Genomic DNA, 25,409 nt, shown 5'->3' with positions numbered 1-25,409 from the left:
AGGGTGTCCTTCATCATGAAGGACCTGCAGCACCAGCAGGGGCTGGGTAGTCAGTCATCTCCCCGAGCCCCCACTGTGCACCCACTTCTGTAAAAGGCCCTGAGGAAGCACCGAGGCCCCGGGGAGTGGGGGTGGGGGAGCCAGCGCAGACTCAGGCGGACCCCAGGTCTGCACGCACCCTGGCTCTGCCTGAGATAAGGCAGCTGACTTCTGCTCAGGCCTGGTTTTCAGACAAGGTGTTGAAAATGTAGCTTAATGTAAACCTTATCTATGATTGTTTTTACTTTTGTTACTATAGCAATAAGGCCCCAGGGTGTCACGGAATTAGTAGGTGACTTCACATCCCATCCATGCAGGCTGAGGAAAAAGCATTGCCAAATTTAGCCAAGTGCTTGCAGACGTCACACTGCTGCAGAGTGCTGGCACGCAGTGCGAGTCAACAGCCCCAGCCCCCTACTGAAGAAGAGCGCACCAGGCCCTTGCTGCTGCTTCCCCGAATCTCTGCTGGTTAGAGGGCATCCCCCTGGCCACTCCGCCTCAACCCCACAGGTTGCAGAGACCAGAGGGGGGTTGCCAGTGAGTCAGGAGAATCACCCTAGTTCACACTCACTCCTGTTACCCCAGGACTTCCCAGAACCCTACCAATGATACTAATACTTGATGTTATTGTAATGCCTTTAAATAAACAATTGCATACATTTTAGCTTATTTGCTCTTTATAACAACCTTATGAAGTAGCAAGAAGCAGATGGCACTGTTTCCATTTTATGATTTTATAAGCTGGGAAAACTGAGGCTAAAGGTTAATGACCAAGTTGGCTAGATATTGGAACTCAAATCTGCACTGTTTCGAAGGTCTATGCTCGTTCTATTCAGCACAGCTCAGCTCTCTGAGGCTGTACTCTCCACAGAAGGTGGCAAGCAAGACATGCTACTGGGGTACAGGAGAACACTCTGGAACCTCGTTCTTAACTTTTTAGCTCTGACCTCTGAAATGTTTTGTAAATGTCTGATAGCACACCCAATATTTGTAGGGGTACCTATAGTGTAAATAGGTACACACATATTGGGAAATATGTGCTCACAATGTTAACAGGACAGGCAGTAAGATTTAGAGAACACTGTGGGATTCAACGTGGTTCTGTGCCACGTTTATTATTCTCATGCCTTCTCTTTCCTGATTGCCTACTGGGAACAATGAGATTGAAGTCATCTGTGGGTCAATGTCATGCCTTTTCTTCTTTTGTGGTGTTTTCTCCTGGGGGTCATTTGGCAATGGCTGGAGGCATTTTGGGTTGTCACAACCTGGTGGGGGGTGGCGTATGGCTAGGGTGGAGGCCAGGGATGCTGCCACACCACAGTTATCCAGCCCCAAATGCCAGCCATTCTGATTGAGAAACATGGGCCTAGAAGTTATATCAAACTATCTCTGACCTCTCACCAAGCAGGCCAACCAATTTTCCCGATATTCTGGTTGTGGTCTGACTGGACAAGGTGCATTGAGACACAGAGAAGTGAGCTCACGAACCTTCATGTTTGTTGCCAAGGTAACACACACTGACCAAAGGAAGAGTATTATATGAAGGACCAAAAGAACTGCCGTACTGGACAGAACACTCTTGGCCTGCTGTCCACTGAGAGGGACCCCAGGGAGATGTGCAGATGCTGAGTGACCAGCTGCACATGCACCACACTGAGCAGACACACAAGTTAGTGCAGGAGGCCCTGGACGTCATTACCTGTTGGCACAACCCCACTGGTCGCCTTCTGCGGTGCCTCCCAGGCAACCCACAACCCCATCTGCTCCTGTTTTTATTGAGTGTGCGCACTACTGTGAGGCCAGAGTGGGACTTGAAGGGGATCAGAAGACTTTGATTTACTGTCTGCCTTTCGCCTACATTTCCATGGCCGGATGCTAGACACCCACTGCTCATGTGCACAGATCCGTGAGGGTACAGCAGGTCCTCCCCAAACTGGGACAAAGCCGACTTGACGATACAACACGGAAACATACATTTTTCTGTGTTCTCCACTCTTTTCCCCATTTTTCAAAAACACCCTCTCTCTGAGCTTCCTGTCGGGCATGCCCTTCCAAAGCTATGTCTGCACATGCTTTGATTCAAAGGATTTCTGTGCTTGAACTGAGTTTTAGCCAACAGGGCAAAACCAAACCAGCCCCTTTGGAACAGTACGTGCACTCAGCCCAAAGAGTTCCGTCAGTCACTTTGCGTGTGTGAGTTGAGTACAAGTGGTGCAAACTTGGGTGGCTAAGAATGTCTATGTTTCTCTCCTGTCACAGGTTTGGGATTCTGCTCCGTCAGCACAAAGAGAGGCACATGCTCATCTCTCTCTCTCTCTCTCTCTCTCATACTCAAGCTCCCCTCAGGGCCTGAGCAGGCACCTCCTCAGAAGGACCGTGAAAGGCAGTTGTAAAGCTGCGAGAGAATGAAAATGCCAGTCAGCTCAACCATCATGGGGGCCTTTAAAAAAGTGTAAGGAGATGAGACAGGAGGGCAAGAGGATAAAGACTTAGAAGTCAGGAGGTCACATGGGGACCGAGAGAGCAGCACGTGCCCCTTGATGTGCCGCCTCCTGCAGATTTCTGGCGGGCATCTCCTTTTGCAGGGACATGAGAAGGGGCTGCCCAGGACTCACTTCCATTATATAACCTGGGTTTGTGTTTGCAAAGGCCAAAAAGAGGGTGTGGACAGCACCGGGAGGGATCCGTTTCTTGCTAGTTATAGTCAGTCAGTGGCTACTGTTCTCTTCCTCAATTTCTTTTGATGTTTTCCCTCTTCACATATCAGTGATGAAAGCCTCTGCTCTTTAATCTCCTACATCTTTCCAAAGGCACATTCCTAGCCCTGCAATCACTGTCAAAGGAATTGGGGGATGTGTATTTCTCATGAATAATCAAATGCATACTCACTGACTTATATAGGGCATTTGTGCATGCTCAAAAACACCTTCGCCATGGAGCTAAGCAAAGTGCTTTCTCTTTCTACTAAGTGCCGACCAGGGAGGCTGGGGAACAGAGGGGAGCTTCACAGCAGTGGGTCACACTGCTTCGTGTCCTCAGGGCAGCTTCTGTGCCCACTCTGCATTGTTAGCTCTGCAGCTCTGGTCAGGTGTGCTTGGCGTCTGGGCGCCTGTCCTCACCTGCAGCGACACCTCCCTCACAGGCTGTGTGAGGGTGAAATGAGCAATCCTCACAGAGCACCTAGACAAGGCCTGGCACCCAGTAGGGCTACGTGCTCATTATCAAGGGCCTTTCCCTGTGATTATCATCACCATGTGTCTTCCCACCTTGGTTAGCATGACAATGGTTACTATGGTGAATTAACCAGTATTAATCACATGGGGTAAATGATGGTGCTCAGCATGCTTGCTCCTTATTTCGACTAGAGGGAAAGATTCCGCAGAGAAGGGGGCTCTTAGCTGTAAACACAGACAGCCCTGTGGCACAGTATTCTCAGCAGCATGGGGGATGGCTGCCAGCTCTCAGCAACACAGAGACTGGCTCTTAACTCCTGCAGCAACTCACTTTCCTGTCACCCCAGCTCCTCCGACATCCTGGGATACCTGCTTCTCTGAGGCCCCAAAGCCTTCCCCTGAGGCTGGAACTGCTGTGGAGCCAGCCACCTTCCCTGTGACCCTGTGACCACTCCGTGTTACTGGGCCTCCACCCATACCAATTCCCCCAAAAAGGTGAACCAGCTAAAGGCAGGCAGGTTAGCTGGCTTAGAGTAATTCACTAGACTAAACTCTAGGAGAGAATAAAGAAAAAACTACTAACCCAAAAAAGTCTAGTTGGTAAAATGTGGGGAGGGAACTTTTACAGCTGGTCTTTCCCCAACCTGGTCTTTCTAGCCCCTGACTTAGTTCTAGAAAACAGGGAAACAAGAATAAACAAGCTGTTACAACCCTATTGCAACTCATACCAGCTACTCCTTGCTTCCCAGGATATGCTCCACCTAAGAAACCCCCTCTGGTTCAGCTTCTCAGGGGCAAACCTCCCTGAGGTCCCAGCTACACACTGCCTGATCACACTACTAGTTTCAGGATGTCAAGAAATTACCCTCTTGGGAATGCATTTCCACAGTATTCCTGGCTTTAACAACCTTGAAAGAACATGAGAACTGGATGAAAATGTATTTACTTGGGCCTCTGATGGTGGAACAGCCCTGCTTCTGTCACATTTGTTGAGGAGCCCAAAGGCCACGGAGGCCCTGGGCTCCTCCCGCGGCACTCATCTGCAGTGGCGAACTTCAGGATCCAGACGTGGGACCCTTGCCCTTCCAGCTGGGTTCACCTTTCTTGGGGAATTGGCTTTGTTAGAGGCCTGGTAACACTGAGACAGAAGGTCAGGGAAGGCGGCTGTGGAATGTCACTCAGAGAAGCAGGTGGTCCTGGGTGTAGAAGTGACTTAACATAAAATAATTACTGAAGACCTACATTTCCAGGCAAGGGCCTAAAGGAAATCAGGCTACACTATGAATTAATAGTGATGAAATGGCAATAATCCCGGTATTTTACAGAAGTAAACTCAAAATCCTGGTATTTTACATAAGAAACTCAAATCACTTAATATAGTCTTATTCAATGAATGTACAATCACAACAGGCTGCTCAAGGACAGAAAGGACAGAAGTAAAGAAAACCTAAGTCCAACCGAAATTCTGACTCAGTTGTAAGAGTTTTTCTAATAACTATCCTGGCCCGGCCCTGAGAGAGTGCTGTCTGTAGCAAAGCAGCTGGGGCCCTGATGTCCTTTCTGCTGAAAGGGGTTCTAGAATACGCCCTTCTGTGCCAGCGAGCAGCCTCTGTGAAGGGGGTGATCCTTCTGCCTATGCCGGTGCACACACCTTGGGAGGAAAGGACAAAGGGGGCTGAGCTAAGTTAGCTTGCATCAGGGTCTGGGTGTTGGCAGTGACTCAATCAACCTCCTGTCCTTGTCCCTGGAGGTCCATAAAATGCCTCAAATATTCGAAAAATGTTCATCAATTATGCAAAGCTATGTGGAACCTGACCTACAGGAAGTAAAAGGGAGACGGTGTTCATGTGCTGGTGAAACCTTGAAGTAATTGAGCGGTTGCATATGCCTGGAGCCCTGCCTTGCTTCATAGGCACACAGAAGGTATTCCTGCACAAAAGGTACCCTGCCAGCTCAGGAGCAGTGGAGACAGGAGCGACTGTGCAGGAAGAGGGGTCAGCCCACACACACCACTGAAACCTGGAAGAGGAACGGGCCACCTGGGCTAACCCTGACGGGGAGCCCCAACTCCCTCCCTCCCCTCGCTGGCATGCCTCCTCTACTTGTTGGCACTTGCTGGACTCGTGGCTGGATCTGAGTGCAGCTTAAGGACCTGCTTTGGACTCCTGCTGGGGTCAAGAGCTTTGAAAGAGGGACTCTGCTGAGAGCTCTGCCTGGCTGCTGTGTTCACGAACCTCATGCAGGTGTGCTCTGCTTGTACCTCCAGGGAGAGGTCCCCGTGGGACCTGGTCCTACACAGAACCATCCTGTCCTAATCAGTATGGAAATAGAATGCAGCCTGTTTTCACTGCCTGTACCGCTTGTCTACACCCCGGGAGCCCAGTTAGGACGTATCTGAATTTGGGAAATCTCCAGGGAATTCATGGGAGTGAGGGAGGGGAAGAATGGATTTCAATAAGTTTTAGAAAGAAATTGAGACCCATAGGGAATTCTCTGTGGTCTTCAAATGTGTGGCAAAGTCACATCAGCTGTCACCACGCCTGTCAGATGCTTCAGGATGCTGTCCTCAATGACGGAGCTCCCTCTCCTTTGTCACTGGGACATGGGATGGCAACGGCAGCCAAGGCTTAAAACCCGAGCACCACACACACACCTCTGCCCCCCTTACCCTGGCTCCTGGTCAGTCTACTGACTGTGGCTTCTGTACCCCAACAGCCCCACCATTTTTTCCCAGCCATCTGCAAGCTGCAGGACAGGGACTGACTGACTTCAGCAGAAGGGGAGCAACAGACCACAGAACCGGGTGGTGAGCAGGCCAGGGGGGGCCAAACTCTGCTAGGTTAAATTCTGGACTCGCAAAGCCCTAAGAATTAAAACAACACAGACAACAGTGTTCTGGCAGAGCTGTCAGCTATGCAGGGACACAGGCCCTCGGTGATAAGAGTCTAGTTACCTAGAATGCTGACAAAACTATTGCTCTGTTCTGTGCGGAAGCTCCAGAGCTCCCAGAGTCCCAAGTGCACTGCTTCTGAGCTCAGAAGGCCAGGAAGCCTTTTAAACACAGATGCCGGTTTCCCCAAGCCCAGCAGGAGCAGACCAGCGCTGAGAGCTCCCCACCAAGGTGCCCTCCGCTGGCCCAATTCAGCACCATGGCTGGCTGTGCTGCGGTGGCCGGTATGTGGACACAGCCAAGTGGCCACATGGCTAAGGTCAGACAGAGCTCACAAGAGGCTCAGCCCTCTAGGCCTGAGAGTGCCTAAGCAGAAGGGAGGTCCCCACTCAGTGCCCCAGTCATGGCAAAGACAGCCCAGGAAAGACGTCACCAGAGGGACAGAGCAAGAGCCTTCAACAGCGCCAGGAGCAAGGTCACTGTGCCTCAGGTGAAATCCTCCTAGTAGAGGAAAGACTCAGATCCACCCCAGCAGCCGGGGGTCAGAGACAGAGCAGAAGGCCCCTGGCCGTGTCCCCTCCCCTCTGCTCTCGCCTCCAGCCCCTTGCACTGGCTGCCTAAATGCGGGCTGCAGGTGGCGTCCTCACTCTTTCTACCTGCAGCAGCTACAAAGCAGCACATCTTCCACATGCCAACCCCCTTGAATGGGGCCTTTCTGTTAATGGGAATCTTTGTTGAGGTACAAACACCCTGCTTCCCACCTTAATACATCTACACTCTCTCCCGACCCCACCCCAGAAAAGAGTCCCAAGGTACACTGGTTCTTAAGCCTGAGACCTGTCTGAGCTTCCCTCTCTCCCACCCGCCAATCAGGAAAAAGGGAAGGAAAAGAAAAACTCAGAAACCTGAAGATTGTTTGGAATTTATTCTCGAACAAGACGGTAACAGTTGTTAAAAAAAATTAAAAGCACAACACCTTAGTTTCACAGTAACAGCAAAAACAATGTTCACAATTAAAAAAAAAAATCACGAAGAAACACACCAAAAACTCACAACAGCACAGGTTAAAAACAAGAGCAAAAACAAAAGCTTGAAAGAATGCTGGAGTGGACAGTGATGTGCTCCCTGGCACAGCACCCCTCCCTCCCTTTGGCTTCTTTGTACCACCACCTGGGGGTCTTGGCTCCTGCCTTCCGGCTCCACCCCCAACTCTACCCAAGCTGAATGGCCCAGGAAAACAGAAAACCTCTTAATTCACGGGTCAGGCCTGCAAGGCCATGCTGAGGCCCCTTTCAGCAGGGACCAAAAATGTTCTGCTGTCCCAGAGACACACTGAATGCCAAGCGGCAGAAAGGTGCGGTTAAGTAAACCCGGGGGCCCAGCATGCAGCGTGAAGGCAGACCACAGGCAGGCACACCTCGGCTCCCTGGGGTGTGCTGCGAGCACACACCCGGTTGTCCACTTTGCTCTTGGGTCCCCTTTCTGAGCTGGGAAGGGTGTACTGCTCATTTGTTGAGCTACCCCCCACCCCCATGCCTCCACCTCCAGGTGTGTGGGGCTGCTTGGTCTTCCCCAGACCCCAACCAGAACACTAAGCCAGGCTGGTAGCTTGGCTTCCCAGTGTGCTTCCAGAACCAAGGGACAAGAAACTTCAGAAACAGCTTCATTAATATTGCTATTATTTAGGGTATAATATATAAATGTCTACTCATATATATGAAATTAAACCTGTATAAATATAGATGTGTATGTACATAAATATTTACGTATCACCATCAAGTATGACTCTTGGGCTCAGGCTGGGGACTTAAGCTGGACTGCAAAATTCTTTTTGCTCTACTAATAGGTTTTGCAGAAATGCCTGTAAGGGAAGAGGGCTTGGGATGCAGTGAGAAGATTTCTGAACGTCCTCCTGTCAGGCAGGAATCCCAGAGTTGAATGGTATTCCTTGTACTACATGGGGATTCTAGCTGGTGTGGGAAATGCCTCCATTTCCTAGTAGCCTATCTGGCACCCAAACTATGGAAACTGATGGTGATTGTGCAAGGGCTCTCTGGGGCCAGGAAGGAGGCACCTGCCGCTTTCACTCTGTAGGCAGAGCAAACGGTTTGCCTTCTGTCCAAACTTTCCCTACCGTCAGGGCAGGTACTATGAGACCAGGGTAAGAAAATCTGTGCCAGGTCCACTAATCTGTAGCAGTAAGTGTAAGGAACTTGGAAACAAAGCGTTCACAGGTTTTGAAAACAGAAGAGGAGAGTTTCTCTGTTAAAAGCACATTCACAGAAATACTGTGAGCATCCTGCAAACACTAAGCTAGGAGGCAGTTACACATGAAGCTACCCGGAAACACAACAGTGTAAGCAGGCCTAGAGTAGGTTCTTTAACTTGAGGGTTGTGTTTGTTTTCTTGGCAACAACAGTAATTTTGGCATACAAGGAAAGGAACATGGCGAGAGGAAGGGATGCCACGAAATATGAGGTGGTGCAGAGCACAAAACAGGCAGGGCCAAGTGCCAACCAGTCCCGACTCCTCCAGCTTGCACTTCTGGGATGTGGCTCCCGGGGATAGGAGGACCGAGTTCACTAACTCATAGCTTTTGCTTGACTAGATGTGCTGGAGGGTCTGGGCTACTGCTGCTGCATATGACACACATTCAGGGGCCCTGAGACACCTGAGTTTTTCAAAAGGCCATTCTAGCTAACCAATCAAAGCTTTAGTTTGAGATGTAAAGAAGGAGATCCCTACCAAAGGAGAAAAAGAATCCATTTCATGCCAACTCCAGAGTACCACCAATGATTCTGTTCCTTTTCCCTGGAGACCAGCAAAAATCAAGATGCTGCATAGGGCGAGTACTGGTGCTTTGGGGTGCGTTCACACTCAGGGCTGTGACAAAAGCTCACCCCTCCAGGGGCAGATACCAGCTGAAGCTCACTGGCCCTGAGCTCTGGCCCTCCTGCTGCCTGTAGGCACCTTAGGCTGGGGGACACTGCTGGACTCACTCATCTCAGGGATAAGGCTGCAGTGTCTTCAGGATGCCCTACCTTGAACCCTTGAGCATCCTGAACCCTTTGTGCAGTAACATGTCAGTCACCTTCAGAATCAAGAACCATGCAGACATCGATTCTTTCCTGGTTGTCTGGATCTTTAACCACACTGCTAGCTGTCATCTTCTCTCGTTGCTTTACAGAACGTTCTTCTCTAGCGCACCCTTAATTCCTTAGGACTCCTAAAAACCCATTATGCTTTCAAACTCGACCGTAAGGACAGCAAATGGAACTGGAGGGGAAAGTCAACAAACTTGGCTCACTTGGGAATGACTTGGACTTCAATAATTCTTTTCTATGGTTCTGTATTTGTACTCTATGCCCAAAAGGAAGTACAATTTCTTTGAATCGTTTTACTGAGCAGCCAGTTTCCTGGGAAAACCCATGTCCAATGGAAGAAGGCACAGAAGAATATGGTGGTGCTCTCACCTGGGCAAATGCACTGGGGAGTGCCTGAGCTTGTCTAGATCCCTGTGGTGATTTTTCTCTGCTAGTGCCCCCCACAGTGCTCTCAGAGGGTCAACTGCAAAGGGATGCAAGCACTTCATGAGAAAGACAGATTATAAATGGTTTCAAAGGGTAGAGAAGTTTTCAAAGGGTAGAGAAGTTTTCAAAGTCATTCGTGGCTTAAACATTGCTCTAAAATGTTGGTCCTGCCTCCAGAGCACATGATTCCCTGGGTTATAACAAGGATGCAGATAGTAGTGGAAACAGAGCTCACCTCCTTTCGCTGGGATTTCCGCACCAGGGGCACACCGGCCTCTGGGCTCACTCCCTTTCCCCAGAATACATTACAGGCAAAGAAGCAACTCTGGGAATCTCTTAATTGAAGGCTGAGTTGATAATTCTCTTTTCCTATTTTGGAAATTCCACTACCAACTGCTTCTCCACAGTTTCTAACCATCAGCTAGTAATCTTTAGTTTTTATATGGTAATTTTTATGAGTCTGTAAATGGCTACTTGATATGTATCTGCTTTGAACTAGAGGAAATGGGTGACAAGCAGAAATTATCTTGCTGGCCTCTCTGACCCTGGGCTGTGAATTGCCTGGGGCTGTGCTGAGGGCCTCAGGACCACCCAGCTGTTTGTGGAACTGCAGACACACCTCACAGACTGGCTGACATGGAGCAGAGAGAAGTGATTTTAAGGAAAAAAACAAAAACAATCCTTAACAAGCCTAGTGCCCATGAGCTCTTGCCCTGCTGAGGCCAGAATAAACATGATTTTAGAGGTAGGGAATCTGTCATTCACCTCCTGACATAGGTAATGAGTAAAACTATGACAGATGAGGGCTGGATCCTCATTGGAAGTTCACACGCCCCACAGTGATCAGGACGGCTGTGCTCTAGTGGTTGTCGGTCAAACACAGCACTGGCTCATCTGGACACCCAGGCAGGGGGTGCTGAGCACAAAGCCAGATCATGGAACCTTAACACAGTTCCAAGCTCTGTCAAAGCAGCCCACGACCAGGAGCGACCAGGCCTGGCGACCCCACATTCTCATGTGGGTCAGTGATGAAAATAGCCTGTTTGGAATTCCTGTTTACCTAGACAGAGCCTGGGCCAACCACCTCAATGTGTCTGATGGATGTGCACAGGCCTTGAGATTCTGAGCAGTCAGTACTGAAGCCTGGGAGCTATTTTACCAGACAGTGACCTACTGACTCACGGCCTGCCAGTGAAACTCCCCTCGGATTTGTACCAGCACCTCCGACAGGCCATAGAGAAAGGGGACTCCGAATGCAAGTAGCTGGCACATGAAAAAGGAGTCCAGAGGGTTTTGGGCTACTTGATGCCCAATCGAAGAAATGTTGCTCTGGAGGTGCTGGCTCATCCCCTTGGCCTTGTCACAGAGGCCGAGAGAGTGACGCGCCACCCAGCCAAACAAGGAAGTGAGGCTACCTGCGGTTCTCTCAGTGGGGCTGGCCCCGGCGCCGGCCCGTCCACCTGTGTCTGCAATGGGGCCATCCTGCAGGGGTCCTCTGGCCTCCTAGGGAAGTTGCAAGAAAAGGAGAGTGACTTGTCTGTGGCACGTCAACCTCAGAGGTCAAGGACATAGACTGCTCGTGTGCCACTCAGGCCTGCCAGCCCAGAGCTCTACTCCTCATTCGAGAAGTGCTTCTTAAAAAAAAACACAGGACCTACTTCATGTGGAAATCACCAGGGTCAAAGTGTAGAGGTGCCCAGGGCACCTCCCCCGGAGCCCCCTGCAGCCCAACACTGACTGGGTGCCGCCGTGCAGTTAAGGGAGGACCCAGTTCGCCGTGACTAAGTTGTGTGGGAGAGTCAGTTATTCTCATTAAAAAAAGTAAGAAAAAAGGTTCTTAGATAAATAATTCACAGAACAATGAAAGCTAAATGAATTGGCAGGCAGAGCAGTTTTACTTTGCCAGTTCCTTTTGAGCATGCCCTTCTCTCAGAAAGATGCAAAGCCCTCTTCATGGAGTGGGCAGGAGGGAGGGTCTGACGGCCTCCCAGATCCCACTCGGGTGGCAGGTGGAATTTCACCTTTAGTGAAACGCAGTGTCAGACTGAAAAGTCAGTTCCCTCCCCAAATGGAACTGTGACCATCTCTCAGGCCACACCCTCCCGGCCACGACCCTGAAACAGCGCCTGCTGCCTCTGCCCTGCTTAGAGGCAGATGGCCATTACCTTTCCAGGCAGGGGAACCACTGCTGGTCTCTTCCTCTGTGCGGAGCCGGAGACTCGGTAACAGTAGTGTGGTTTGCAGTAGAATTTACCTGCAGGCAGCAAGAGTCCAGGGAAAGGAAGTGAGTAAGACTCTGAACTCTTAACTCGATCCCCAGTCATAGTGCACCCCTGTCCTTCTCCTGCTGTGCAGCACCATCACATGGCCTCCACCTTCCCCAGGCCCAGGTTTCTTTTTTGGGGGGGCCAGAACCTCCCTATGAACTCCGATTTTGGCCCTTCTCTTCTCTTTGACTGAAGGGGGATATGTGGAGGCCACTGAATCTCCACCCAGTCAGTTCCCAGAGCAAAGACATGAGGCTCGCAAAGCACAGCCAGCAAACAGAGTGGCAGTGTGTGCAGAGCAAAGAGGTGGTCATAGGAAAATCTGGGAACAGCACTTCTGGGGAAACCAAGAATGAATGCAAGTGTGGGCGGAGGCATGCAGGCTGCAGCGGGGTGCAGCACTGACTGACAGGATCCCCTCTCCCACACATCCACAAGCCAGGGCTGGTCAAACTGCAGCTTATGACCCCTTAATGGGTCAGGATCAGCATAACAAAATAAAATAGCCTGCAATGGACTATGAATAGAATTAAATACACAGAACAGAATAAAATGGAATAAGAAGTATTAGAGTACATGGTGGCATAATTAGAATTAGGTACCAAATTTCTTACAACTTCTAGCTGTACCTACATGTGTTTCCTGGGTCCTTAGGTAACGTACGTTTCCTACCGTGTGTGTGGTCAAAGTTTGAAAAACACTGATCTTGGCTTTTCCTGGGACACTGGTAGTGGGATTTAGTCACCAAGGGTCATTTTTTCCTGACTCTTTACTTCCACTTAAAGTGCCAAGGCTTCTGAAAATTAAAGGCTTGACACTGCTACAGGAACCGCCAAGCAGGAATGACCTCACTTCCTTCTCACATGTAAGATGTGCTCCTTTGAGAAACACACTTTTCTATTTTCAAAGTTAAAATTAAAGAGCCTAACCAGAAAATATCAATGCAACTTGGGGCTGGTTTTTTAAAAAGATAAACAAAACTGGCAAACCTTTACCAGACTAATTCAGGAAAACAGACAAGACTCAAAATCAGAAATAAAATAAGAGACACTGCAATTGATAGCACAGCAAGTCGAAGGATCCTGAGAGACTGTTAGCAAGCATACACCAGCAGCTGGACAGCCTAGAAGAAATGAGGAATCCCTAGAAACACGTAGTCTGCCAACACTGAATCATGAAGAGTCAGAAAATTTGAGCACATCAATATTAAGGAGATTGACTCAGTAATCAAAGACCTCCTAAAACGGAAAATGATGGTTTCACTGGTGAATTCTACCAAACATTTAAGGAAGAATTATCAGCAATTCTTCTCAAACTCTTCCAAAAAAGTGAATAGGAAGGAATGTTCCCAAACTCATTGTATAAGGCAAACATTACCTTGATACCAAAGCCAGAAAAGTACACTACAAGAAAAGAAAACTACAGACCAATATCCCTGATGAGTATAGATGCAAAAATTCTCAATAAAATGTAAGCAAATGAAATTCAACAGTACACAAAAAAGGATCCTTTACCATAATAAAGTGGGATTTACTCCTGGGATGCAAGGATGGTTCAACATACACAAATCAGTAAATGTGATGCCATCATATTAACTGAATGAAAGATAAAAATCACACAGCTATCTTGATAGAGGCAGAAAAAGCATTTGACAGAGTACAACACCCTTTCATGATAAAAATGCTGAACAATTTGGGTATAGAAGGAATATACCTCAACACAAGAGACGCTACATACAGTCATACCAACATCACACTCAGTGGTGAAAGGCTTTTCCTCTCAGATCAGGAACAAGACAGAGATTCCCACTCTCCCTATTTTGGTTCACTGAAGTACTGGAAGCCCAGCCACAGCAATCAGGCAAGAAAAACAAAAGGCATCCAAATAGGAAAGGAAAAAGTAAAAATGTTTTTGCTTGTTGATGATCTTACATATAGCAAATCCTTAAGACTACACCAAAAACTGCTAGAACTAATTAAACACAGTAGAGTTGCAGGACATAAAATCAACATAAAGAAAACAGCTGTTTCTATACACTAAAAATAAAAATATGAAAAGAAAAGAAAACAATCCCATTCACACAAGCATCAAAACCAATAAAATAGTTAGGAATAAATCTAATGAGAGGGGCAGAAGATCTGTACTCTGAAAACTATTAAGACTTTGATGAAAGAAATTCAAGACAGACAAATAGGAAACATATCTCATGTTCACAGATCAGAAAAATTAATATTGTTAAAATTCCATACTGCCCAATCTATAGATTCAATGCAATCGCTATCAAAATTCTAACAGCATTTTTTACAGAAATAGAAAAACGAATCCTAAAATTTATACAGAGCCACAAAAAACCCTGAATCACCAAAACGATCCTGAGAAAGAAGAACAAAGCTGCAGGCATCACATTTTGATTTCAAACTAAACTACAAAGCTATAGTAATCAAAACAGCATGGTACTGGCATACAGACATATAGAACAACAGAACAGAATCCAGAGTTCAGAAATAAACCCCTGCATATACTGAAAACTAATATTTGACAATATTAATATTGTCAAGAAGCCAGTGAGTCAAGAATACTCAGTGGGGAAAGGATGGTCTTTTCAGTAAATGTGTTGGGAAAACTGGATAACCACATGCAAAATAAAATTAGACCTCTATCTTATACCACTTACAAAAATGAACTTGAAATGGTTTAAAGGCTTAAGTGTAAGAACTAAAACTGTAAAACTCCTAGAAGAAAACAAGGGAGGCATTCCTTGACATCGTTCTTAGCAGTGATTAGGTATGACAAAAGAACAAGCACCAAAAGCAAAAACTATATACAGGGGGACTGTATCAAACTAAAAAGCTTCTGCACAGCTAAAGAAATAATTAACAAAATGAAAACACAATATCTGCAAATCACACACCTGGTTAATATATAAAATATATAAAGAACTCATACACTTCAAGAGCAAAAAGTCCAACAACTTGATTTAAAAAATTGGAAGAGGACTACGGACACCACAGAAATACAAAGAATTATCAGAGAATACTATGAAAAATTATATGCTAACAAACTGGATAACAAGAAATGGACAACTTTCTAGAAAAATACAACCTTCCAAGACTGACCCAGGAAGAAAAAGAAATTCTCAAAAGATTAATTACTGGCAAGGAAATTGAACTGGTAATCAAAAAACTACCTAAGACCAAAACCCCTGGACCAGATGATTTCTTCTTCTTTTTTTAAAAATTTTTATTAAGGTATTATTGATACACACTCTTATGAAGGTTTCACATGAAAAAACAACGTGGTTACTACATTTACCCATATTATCAAGTCCCCACCCATACACCAATGCAGAGGCACTGTCCATCAGTGTAGTAAGATGCCACGGATTCACTATTTGCCTTCTCTGTGTTACACTGTTTTCCCTGTGATCACCCACACCATGTTGGACCTGATGATTTCAATGTTGAATTTTACCAAACATTTAGTGAAGACCTAATACTCATTCTCATTAAAGTTATCAAAAAAGTATAAGAGGAAGGAATACTTCCAAACTCATTGTATGAGGCCAGCATCACTCTAATACCAAAACCAGGCAAAGACACCACAAAAAAAGAAAACTACAGACCAATATGCCTGATGAACATAGATGCAAAAATACTCAACAAAATGTTAGCAAACCGAATTCAAAAATACATAAAAAAGATCATCCATCATGATCAAGTAGGATTCATCCCAGGGATGCAAGGATGGTACAACATTCGAAAATCCATCAACATCATCTACCACATCAACAAAAAGAAGGACAAAAACCACATGATCATCTCCACAGATGCTGAAAAAGCATTAGACAAAATTCAACATCCATTCACCATAAAAACTCTCAACAAAATGGGTATAGAGGGCAAGTACCTCAACATAATAAAGGCCATATATGACAAACCCACAGCCAACATCACACCTAACAGCAAGAAGCTGAAAGCTTTTCCTTTAAGATGGGGAAGAAGACAAGGATGCCCACTCTCCCCACTTATATTCAACATAGTACTGGAGGTCATAGCCACGGCAATCAAACAACATGAAGAAATAAAAGGCATCCAGATAGGCGAGGAAGAAGTTAAACTGTCCCAGTTTGCAAATGACATGATACTGTACATAAAAAACCCTAACGAATCCACTCCAAAACCACTAAATCTAATATCTGAATTCAGCAAAGTTGCAGGATACAAAATTAATACACAGAAATCTGTTACATTCCTATACACTAATGATGAACTAGCAGAAAGACAAATTGGGAAAACAATTCCATTCACAGTTGAATCAAAAAGAATAAAATTCGTAGGAATAAACCTAACCAAGGAAGTGAAAGACTTATACTCTGAAAACTACAAGACACTCATGAGAGAAATTAAAGAAGATACCAATAAATGGAAACACATCCCATGCTCATGGATAGGAAGAATTAATATTGTCAAAATGGCCATCCTACCTAAAGCAATCTACAGATTCAATGTAATCCCTATCAAAATACCAACAGCATTCTTCAACAAACTAGAACAAATAGTTCTAAAATTCATATGGAACCACAAAAGACCTCAAGTAGTCAAAGCAATCCTGAGAATGAAGAATAAAGTGGGGGGATTCAAGCTTTACTACAAAGCCACAGTAATCAAGACAATTTGGTACTGGCACAAGAACACACCCATAGGCCAATGGAACAGACTAGAGAGCCCAGATATAAACCCAAGCATATTTGGTCAATTAATATACAATAAAGGAGCCATGGACATACAATGGGGAAATGACAGCCTCTTCAACAGTTGGTGTTGACAAAACTGGACAGCTACATATAAGAGAATGAAACTGGATTACTGTCTAAACCCATACACAAAAGTAAACTCAAAATGGATCAAAGACCTGAATGTAAGTCATGAAACCATAAAACTCTTAGAAGAAAACATAGGCAAAACTCTCTTGAATATAAACATGAGCAACTTCTTCATGAACACATCTCCTTGGGCAAGGGAACAAAATAAAAAATGAACAAATGGGACTAAATCATGCTAAAAAGCTTCTGTACAGCAAAGGACACTATCAGCAGAACAAAAAGGCATCCTACAGTATGGGAGAATATATTTGTAAATGACATACCCGGCAAGGGGTTAACATCCAAAATATATAAAGAACTCACACACCTCAACACCCAAAAAGCAAATAACCTGATTACAAAATGAGCGGAGCATATGAACAGACACTTCTCCAAAGAAGAAATTCAGATGGCCAACAGGCACATGAAAAGATACTCCACATCGCTAATTATCAGGGAAATGCAAATTAGAACCACAATGAGATATCACCTCACACCAGTTAGGATGGCCAACATAGAAAAGACAAGGAACAACAAATGCTGGTGAGGATGCGGAGAAATGGGAACCCTCCTACACTGCTAGTGGGAATATAAACTAGTTCAGCCATTGTGGAAAGTAATATGGAGGTTCCTCAAAAGGCTAAAAATAGAAATACCATTTGACCCAGGAATTCCACTCCTAGGAATTTACCCTAAGAATGCAGGAGCCCAGTTTGAAAAAGACAGATGCACCCGTATGTTTATTGCAGCACTATTTACAATAGCCAAGATATGGAAGCAACCTAAGTGTCCATCTGTAGATGAATGGATAAAGAAGAGGTGGTACATATACACAATGGAATATTATTCAGCCATAAGTAGAAAACAAATCCTACCATTTGCAACAACATGGATGGACTAGAGGGTATTATGCTTAGTGAAAAAAACCAGGCAGAGAAAGACAAGTACCAAATGATTTCACTCTGTGGAGCATAAGAACAAAGCAAAAACTGAAGGAACAAAACAGTAGCAGACTCACAGAACTCAGGAATGGACTAACTGTTACCAAAGGGAAAGGGACTGGGGAGGGTGGATGGGAAGGGAGGGGTAAGAGGAATAAGGGGCATTACAATTAGCACACATAATGTGGGGGGGGGCACGGGGAAGGCAGTATAGCACAGAGAAGACAAGTAGTGACTCTATGGCATTTTACTACATTGATGGACAGTGACTGCAATGGGGTATGTGGTGGGGCCTTGATAATGGGGGGAATCTAGTAACCACAATGTTGCTCATGTGGTTTTATATTAATGATGCCAAAATTTAAAAAAATGGGCAGAGGAACTTAACAGACATTTTTCTGAAGGAAGACATACAAATGGCCAATAAGCACATGAAAGGAGTTAAATCACTAATCAGGAAAATGCAAATTAAAACCACAAGGAGATATTACAACCATCAGAATGGCTATTATAAAAAAGACAAGAGATAATTAGTTCTCCCCAAGTGTGTGGAAAAAAGGGAAGCCTTGTGCACTGCTGGTGGGAATGTAAACTTGTTACTGGTACAGCCACTATGGAAAACAATATGAAAATTCCTCAAAAAGTTAAAAATAGAACTACCATAAGATCCAGCAATTCCACTTCTGGGTATATATCCAAAGAAAATGAAATCAGGATCTTGAAATGATATCCGCACTGCGGTGTTCAGTGCAGCATTATTCACAATAGCCAAAATACAGAAGTGTCCACTAATAGATGAGAAAATAAAGAAGTAGTACATATACACAATGGAATATTATTCAGCCATGAGAATTCTAACACTTGTAACAACTTGAATGAACCTAGAGGGCATTATGCTAAGTGAAATAAGTCAGACAGAAAAAGACAAATACTGTATGATATAACTTATACATGTAATCTAAAGAAGACAAATTCAGAGAAACAGAATAGAGCTGGTAGTTGCCAGGGGTTGATGGGTGAGGGAAATGGGTAGATGGTGGTCCAAGAGTACAAACTTCCAGCTATAAGATTAACAAGATCTTATATGGCGTGTCAATTACAGCTGATCGTACTGTATCATATACTTGTTAAGAGATTGTAAATCTTAAATGTTCTCACCACAAAAAAGAATTAGTAATTACATGATAGGATGGAGGTAGTAGCTGATACTATGGTGGTAATAATTTTATAACTTATAAATGCATAAATCAACACACTATACACCTTAGACTGGTACAATGTTATGTGCCAATTATAGTTCAATAAAAATGGGGGAAAGACAACCTAAAAGTGAAGGAAATAATGATGAGATGGCTTTCCTCCTTTCTCCCTGCAGCTGGTGATCTATTACTCTATTTTTTTCCGTCAGAGTAGCTGACTTCTGTTTTTCTTTTACCTGCAGTACCCCTTGCCCTCCCAATGCTGAATAAATCTTTTAGAAAAACAGTTTATGTACCTTTGTAACTTCAAATACTACTCACATACACAGCATGTTTTCTGAAATAGATTTCCCACTAGCTTACTGGTGCCGGACCAGAACTCAGAGGCACATGTCTACATCAGGAAGACTTGGTGCTGAAGGTCATCAGTCTCTGCTCATTTCTCTACGGTGCTGAAGGTCATCAGTCTCTGCTCATTTCTCTACAAGGAGGAGGTTATTTTTTCCAGCTTGGACTTAATGTTTAACAATCTGTAAAGGATCTTTTTTTTGGCCAAGATAAAATGTAATTAGGACAGGTAAAATTTATTATGCTTGGATCATATACTACTTTTTTTGTCTGTTTTGTAGCTCATTCTTTAAGGAATACTCCTCCCTCCTCTAGGTGATTAGGAAAGGGCTATCAACCACGTGGCCTGACATCACCCACCACAGAAGTGGTGACCCAGACTAGACAATCAGAAAGGCCCCTTGACCTCCAGGTCCCTCACCACCCGAGCCACATGGCACTCTAGAACAGGCGTGTGGCTGAGTCGGGCTGACCAGAGCCAGTCCCAGGGACTCTTAGGGATGGCGAGAGAAGGCTAGTACTGCCGAGCCTGCTGTCTGGAAGGAAGATGTCAATCTAATGTCTAAACTTTAATCTGAGTTGGGCTTCTATTACAACCAAGAGTCTTGTTTATTATAGTACCAGAAAACCTCAACCAATTACTTTCAGTCCTTCTATTTTTTCCCTGCATTAATGCTTTTTTCTACTAAAGAAGAATCCTAGATTGTAATCCAACTCAGTAGCTAACCCACCAGGGAATCCTCACTGAATTCTGCTACAGTATCCTAAAGTGATAAAGCAAAGAGGTATGCTAAAGTGATAAAGCAAACAAGTCCCACAAGCCTGAAGACAGCACTTCTGAAGAAAATTCCAGAAACCTGTTTTCTCTGGGAATGCAGTACACGATGGGAGAAACACAGGCGTCGGAGCCCGAGTGCAGCGCCCGAGCGCAGTTTAAACCCTGTCTCACTCAGTGGCCATGGGAACCATTCAGCCTCTTGAAACGTGTCTTTGTGCAGACTATGAAGACAATAATCATCTCACAAGCTGAGTGAGCATAAGAAGAACCACGCGTCATGTATTATACGTACTCAGTGTATCTACTCATACTCCTTTTCCCAGCTCAACTTTGTGGTATTTTTTACTTTTCAGATTAATAACAAAGAGCTAATTTTAATCTAACATTTATCATGTTCCAGACACTATTGTAACTGCTTTACACTGACTCATTCAGCCCTCAAAACCCAATTAGGCGGGCATCGCTATTATCCATCGTTGTCTGCCGAGGCACAGAAAGATGGGCCTTCACACTCAGTCTCAGACAGGACAGAAGGCAGGGAGCCAGGTTCTAGAGTCTGTAGTTTAGCCACTAAACTATGATGCCTGTCTCAGTTAGTAAATACATCCATGTCAATGTTATAAGCCAACTACAAATTATGGTTGATACAGTCAAGTCACTCACTTTATTTTACATGGTCTAAATAAGGAATCTTGATAGTTAAATATGGGAGTGATGGGAAAAGGAAACTGGAGGAAACAGGTGGCTACTGGACCAGTCTGAGGTGCACTGCGCCATGCCCTAACTCTTTCAGCAGCACCCAGTGCCACTGTGTGATGTCTGAGCACTGAGGGTGCTCTGCTCGGACGGAGCCCACGCACGGCTCAGGGCAAAGCACCAGGCGGTGGGGAGTACTGCAGACAGGCCCGTGCATGCCTCTCTGGGGAGGGAGCCTGCAGGTGATGTGGGGGAGCTGGGGCCAGTGCCTTCCAGGAGAGGAGACAACTAGTGCAAAGTTCTAAGGGAGCCCTGGCTTAGTTTTAGCACAGAATGAATCCTTCCCAAAGAGCTGAGGGGAAGAACAACAGGGCCATAGGTAATAAACAAGTATAAAACATGGACATTTCTCTTAAGTATGTAACTCTCAGTTTACCAGTCTGGAGCTGACGTGGGCCCAGAGTCACTCATCCCAGAATGCCTGACCTGGGAGGGATCTCGGTCACTGGGTGCAAACCAGCACTTATTAGAGTGTGAACTTGGACAAGCAACTACTAACTTCTTTGAATTCAGTCTCCTAATTTGTATATTACAGTAACAAAACTGTCTACCTTATGGGCTTGTTGTGAGGGTGAATGACACAAATGTGTTGAAGAGCCCTGCTTATTTCCTTTCTCCTGAGCTACAACCTCCCTGGTCTTTTCTTACCTCTTCAGTTAGATTTCTGCATCACACACTAACTTGGTTGAAGAATAGGCTAAAACTTGGGAACCCATAAAATTCCATTCCTTTTTCTAGTTCACCTATCCATTGTGGAGGAGCTGAACTGGGGAAAAGTTCATGTGGGTGAAACTTAGGGAGCTGGCCTGTGTGATCCTGTCCCAGTGCTGCGGCCATTCCCATCTGTCCCTCTGCGGAGCCACTTCACACTTCTCTCTTTGAATCCATCCAAAGGTCCGACTAAGTCATCCCAACGGTCACTGATGGCACTGACATCCTACTCCTCCAAGCTCCCAGGAAGCCAGCACCTGTGCTGGGTAACTCAGTCCCTCATGGCCGGCCCTTGCCCTGTGTGTTATCAGGCCAATCAGATGGAAGCTCCTTGAGGCACATCTTCCACATCCTTAAGAGAATGTGGCAAGGACGAGCACATAATCTATAGGCAAAAATACATGTAGACCCATTGGCTGGACCTCGAGGGACTTTCGTTTCAAGCAGCTCTCCCACTAAATGGCTGACTGAAATAACCCAGGCATTAAGGATAGTGAGAGACATAGCAGGCTCTGTCCAGCAGCCATTCTTGGACACAAAGGCATTACCAAAGAGCAACTGTATGGAACACAGAACAAAAATATGATACCCGAACAATACAGCATCCCTACAGCCAGCCAACTGTGCGGCCCCCTCTTCTCTGGTGGTGCTAACAAGGGGACCAGCTGCCGGAGCGGAGGGTCAGCTGTTCTCGGCTCGCCACTCTGCTTCCTTTCCTGCAGCTTCGGCCAGAGCTGCTGGTTTGCTCCCGATTCAGAGCCTGGATGACCGAAGCGGCCACTCCTAACCACACAGTGTCCCTCCCCCATGACATCACTGTGAGTCTCCTCAAACAAGAGGCTGCTGGCTAGTGGAACGGGCTGAAGTCCCCCACGAGGACATACCCCACCCTCCTGCAGACTCAGGGCTTCTCACTGGTATGATTCAGAAGGCTGCCTGTCATGAGGTTCCTTCAGCATCCTAAAGGAATGGGTATAGGACTTATCAGCATCTTTGCAACCTTCTTCAATTAAATCCTGAAGGGCCTCTGATGGCTGTGTTACCTATATGCATAATTCTCTACCTTCTGCCAAGCAAGGTCTTTTCACTATAAAAACAACCAATGTTACCAAAGGCCAGGGCTTGAAAGCTACAGTAAATTAGATTTAGGCCCTGGCAGTGAGCTCTCAGTCCATCAGAGGCTGACACTACAGAGGTAGAAGCACTGGTGTGACTCAGTCATGCTCTGAAAACCCAGGGGCACAGGATCTGTTTCCACTTTGCTGCCACTGACCTGAGGCAAGAAATAAGAATTCCACAGGTATGTGATTCCCTTCTCCAAAGTAAAGACAAAAATGGCTCATCCTCATTGTGTCCATTTACCTTCAGATCCCACCAAGAGGTAGGAAAGCAAGTTGTTAAGAGGTAGGAAAGCAAGTTGTTGGAAGTGAGGAAAGCAGATTAGGTGACTATATGCACTTCAGCAATCATTACTGAGTAATGCTATGGTATGGCTTGGTGACTTCGGAGATGGATACACTTATAACAAAGTCTTAGAGAAAAAAATAACAAGATATGGATGGGAAGAATTAGGCAGAATGTAAGCATGCATACGCAAGACTACAGTATGAGGCCCTAGGATGCGCTCAAGTGGGACGTCCCTAAGCTCAGTTAAGCACGGCCCTGGCGAACACACCCACCGTCCTCAATGTCGTAGGCATAGGCTGAAAGGCGAAGGGTGGTGGCGCAGTACTCGCATTTGAAGCAGCTCCGGTGGAAGAACTTGCCCTCGGCACTCAGTCTCTCCATCACATAGACCCGCTTCTGGCAAAAATAGCAGGTGTCGCTGCCTCCCAGGTTCTGTGGGAACTCCTTCTTTATTGAGCTCTGTAAGGGAAAGGGTGCGGGGAGGTACATCAGGGCCACACCTCTCAGGCTCGACTCCAGGAGGCGCTTGACCCTCTCCATCAGGGCAGCGGGACCTCACTAAGCAGTTTTGTGTGGAGACAGATGAAGAAGGCTCCCCGAGAGCAGCAGTGGGGCTGCGATGGCCGTCGCATGGGCCCCAGCCAGCACTTGGCACAGGGGTCCTGAGCCCAGGCCAATCACAGCCAAGAGGAAGTCCAGTCCATTTACAGAATTTCTGACAAAACAAATGACTTTGACAGAATTCTGTTTGGAAGGTAGCATAATACATATTCAGTGTTTGTGCGGTTCTACTAGAATGTGGGTTCTCTGGACTCCAGAGCATACTAGAGATACCAAGTATGCTTTTCCATGCAACATTCTGAACTATTTTATTCGTCCTAGAAATTAAATTACAAAATTCAGACAATCTCAAAAAAAATCACCCCATGGCATATCCTAAGCTGCTTAGAACCATCCAGGTGCTTCCATAGCTGCATTACATCTAGACAGACAGTGACCTCCATCCATCTCTTACCAGTTCCTTCTTGTCTAGAAGGGTTTTGGGCTGTTCTTTCCTTTGAAGCTGATTGGCTATCTGCTCAGCCAATGAGCTCACTCCGCCCGTGTACATCTTTATATACTTCTATTGGTTGGAGATTACAAAATGACCAGAATGAAGGGAAATGAGAAGGAAAAAAAACAAATTAAGAAGACAGGAAAAAAACCTTTCAAAGATGTAAAATGAATCCAAGGTGCAGAAGCAAACCATGCCGACCGTGCCCACAGCAGGGACCCCTGGTGCCTGTGCCGCACAGTGCCAGTAAGGAGCACCTGGTCTCCCACATCTGCTTGGAAGGTCTGGTGCTGGGAGTGGCGAGGTGAGGTGAGGACGGACGAGAACACAGACGAGAGTGAGAAGGGTTTACAACCCAGTGACTCAAGCACATGAAAGAATCAAGATAGCAGCTCCCACCCAAGCAGCCAATGCCCAGGCTGGCAGCATGTTTCAAGGGCCTAGGAGAGGCCTTGGAAAGTTATTTCCTCATTATTTCCAAGCTCAATCTTACGAAGGCTGACTCTCCACTCTCCAGCCTGCTATTACTTGTGATGATCTCCTTCCTTGTTATTAATATATTCATAACCCTTCACGTGCATCAAATATTCCTGAGCTTTATCTGGAAGAAGGCCTCTCAGCCTGTTCTCCATTATATGCTCTACCCACCACTAAGACCAAAGCCATCCAGACTGCATCAGCATCTTAAACACAGCTGCAGGTGTTAACACCTGTAGCCATGTGGACAAGTTGCTCAGTTTAGTCTTGGGAAGTAAGAATGTGTTTCCAGTCCAGGAGGGATTATTTTTATAGGTTGATAAAAGATAAAAGAAAAAAATGCAACCAATTCAATCCTCTTTCTAACAGGAGAAAACCACCAAATTTCAACTGTAAGCCTTACTGCTACGCAGACCAGCTCTGAGCCAGTGCCCAAGGCATGAGGTCAAGGTCTTGCTGCCAGTCCCTTAGACTCCATGCCCAGGTCACCCTTCGAGGTGAAGATGGCCAGGATAGCTGATATGTGGAGCACTCCTCTCATGAACTGTGTGGAACAAAGGAGTGTCCTGCCTCGTCCGAGCAGCCCTGCCTCTAATTCTGACTCAGAAACACAGCAGGTGTGGCTGTCCTGGGGATGTCAACAACCCTATTAGGAAGCAGTGTGAGTGGGCAGACACACAAAGCCATGCGTAGAGAATCACTGGCCTGGGCAACGGCCTGCCCTGGGCTGGGCAGGGACAAAGAAGACATGTTCTGTGTAAATGGAAACAACAGCAGAAATGAGCAAACAATTCTCCCAGGTTCAGCTGGAACTGAGGGGGGTCAACTGTATTTTTCAACTTAAAATAAGCAGATTTCCAAGGACTGGTGGTACTGGGTCATTAACTCCACAGCTTATATCCATTAGTGGTCAAGAAAAGTAGCTCTTAGATCTAAACCTTCTTTAGACTGGGAACATCAGGGGAGCTCAGGTCTGGA

At 45.9% G+C, this 25,409-nt stretch overlaps 1 protein-coding gene across 24 annotated transcripts in view; it reads right to left on the bottom strand.

The window, feature by feature from the left end:
- Positions 1–25,409, bottom strand: part of MICAL3 (microtubule associated monooxygenase, calponin and LIM domain containing 3) — a 210,285-nt gene that overhangs the window by 59,746 nt on the left and 125,130 nt on the right. For 14 of the 24 annotated variants that reach the window (XR_008993621.1, XR_005034010.2, XM_036932453.2 and 11 more), the window contains 4 exons: positions 23,916–24,023; positions 23,173–23,359; positions 11,798–11,886; positions 11,048–11,135 (listed from right to left, as the gene is read on the bottom strand). Coding sequence is in view for 21 of the 24 variants with exons in the window: in XM_036932453.2 (XP_036788348.2) it covers positions 11,048–11,135; positions 11,798–11,886; positions 23,173–23,359; positions 23,916–24,023 (472 nt within the window). In the remaining 3 variants the exon portion in view is untranslated. Of the gene's footprint in view, positions 1–10,825; positions 11,136–11,797; positions 11,887–19,221; positions 19,345–23,172; positions 23,360–23,915; positions 24,024–25,409 lie in introns of those variants that run through there. The other 10 variants (XM_036932457.2, XM_036932466.2, XM_036932467.2 and 7 more) reach the window with 4 other exon arrangements.

The sequence above is a fragment of the Manis pentadactyla genome, chromosome 14, assembly GCF_030020395.1.
Source record: "Manis pentadactyla isolate mManPen7 chromosome 14, mManPen7.hap1, whole genome shotgun sequence".
Taxonomy (NCBI): domain Eukaryota; kingdom Metazoa; phylum Chordata; class Mammalia; order Pholidota; family Manidae; genus Manis; species Manis pentadactyla.
The sequence above is the reverse complement of the archived record's forward strand: the minus strand, read 5'-3'. Positions and strand labels throughout refer to the sequence as shown.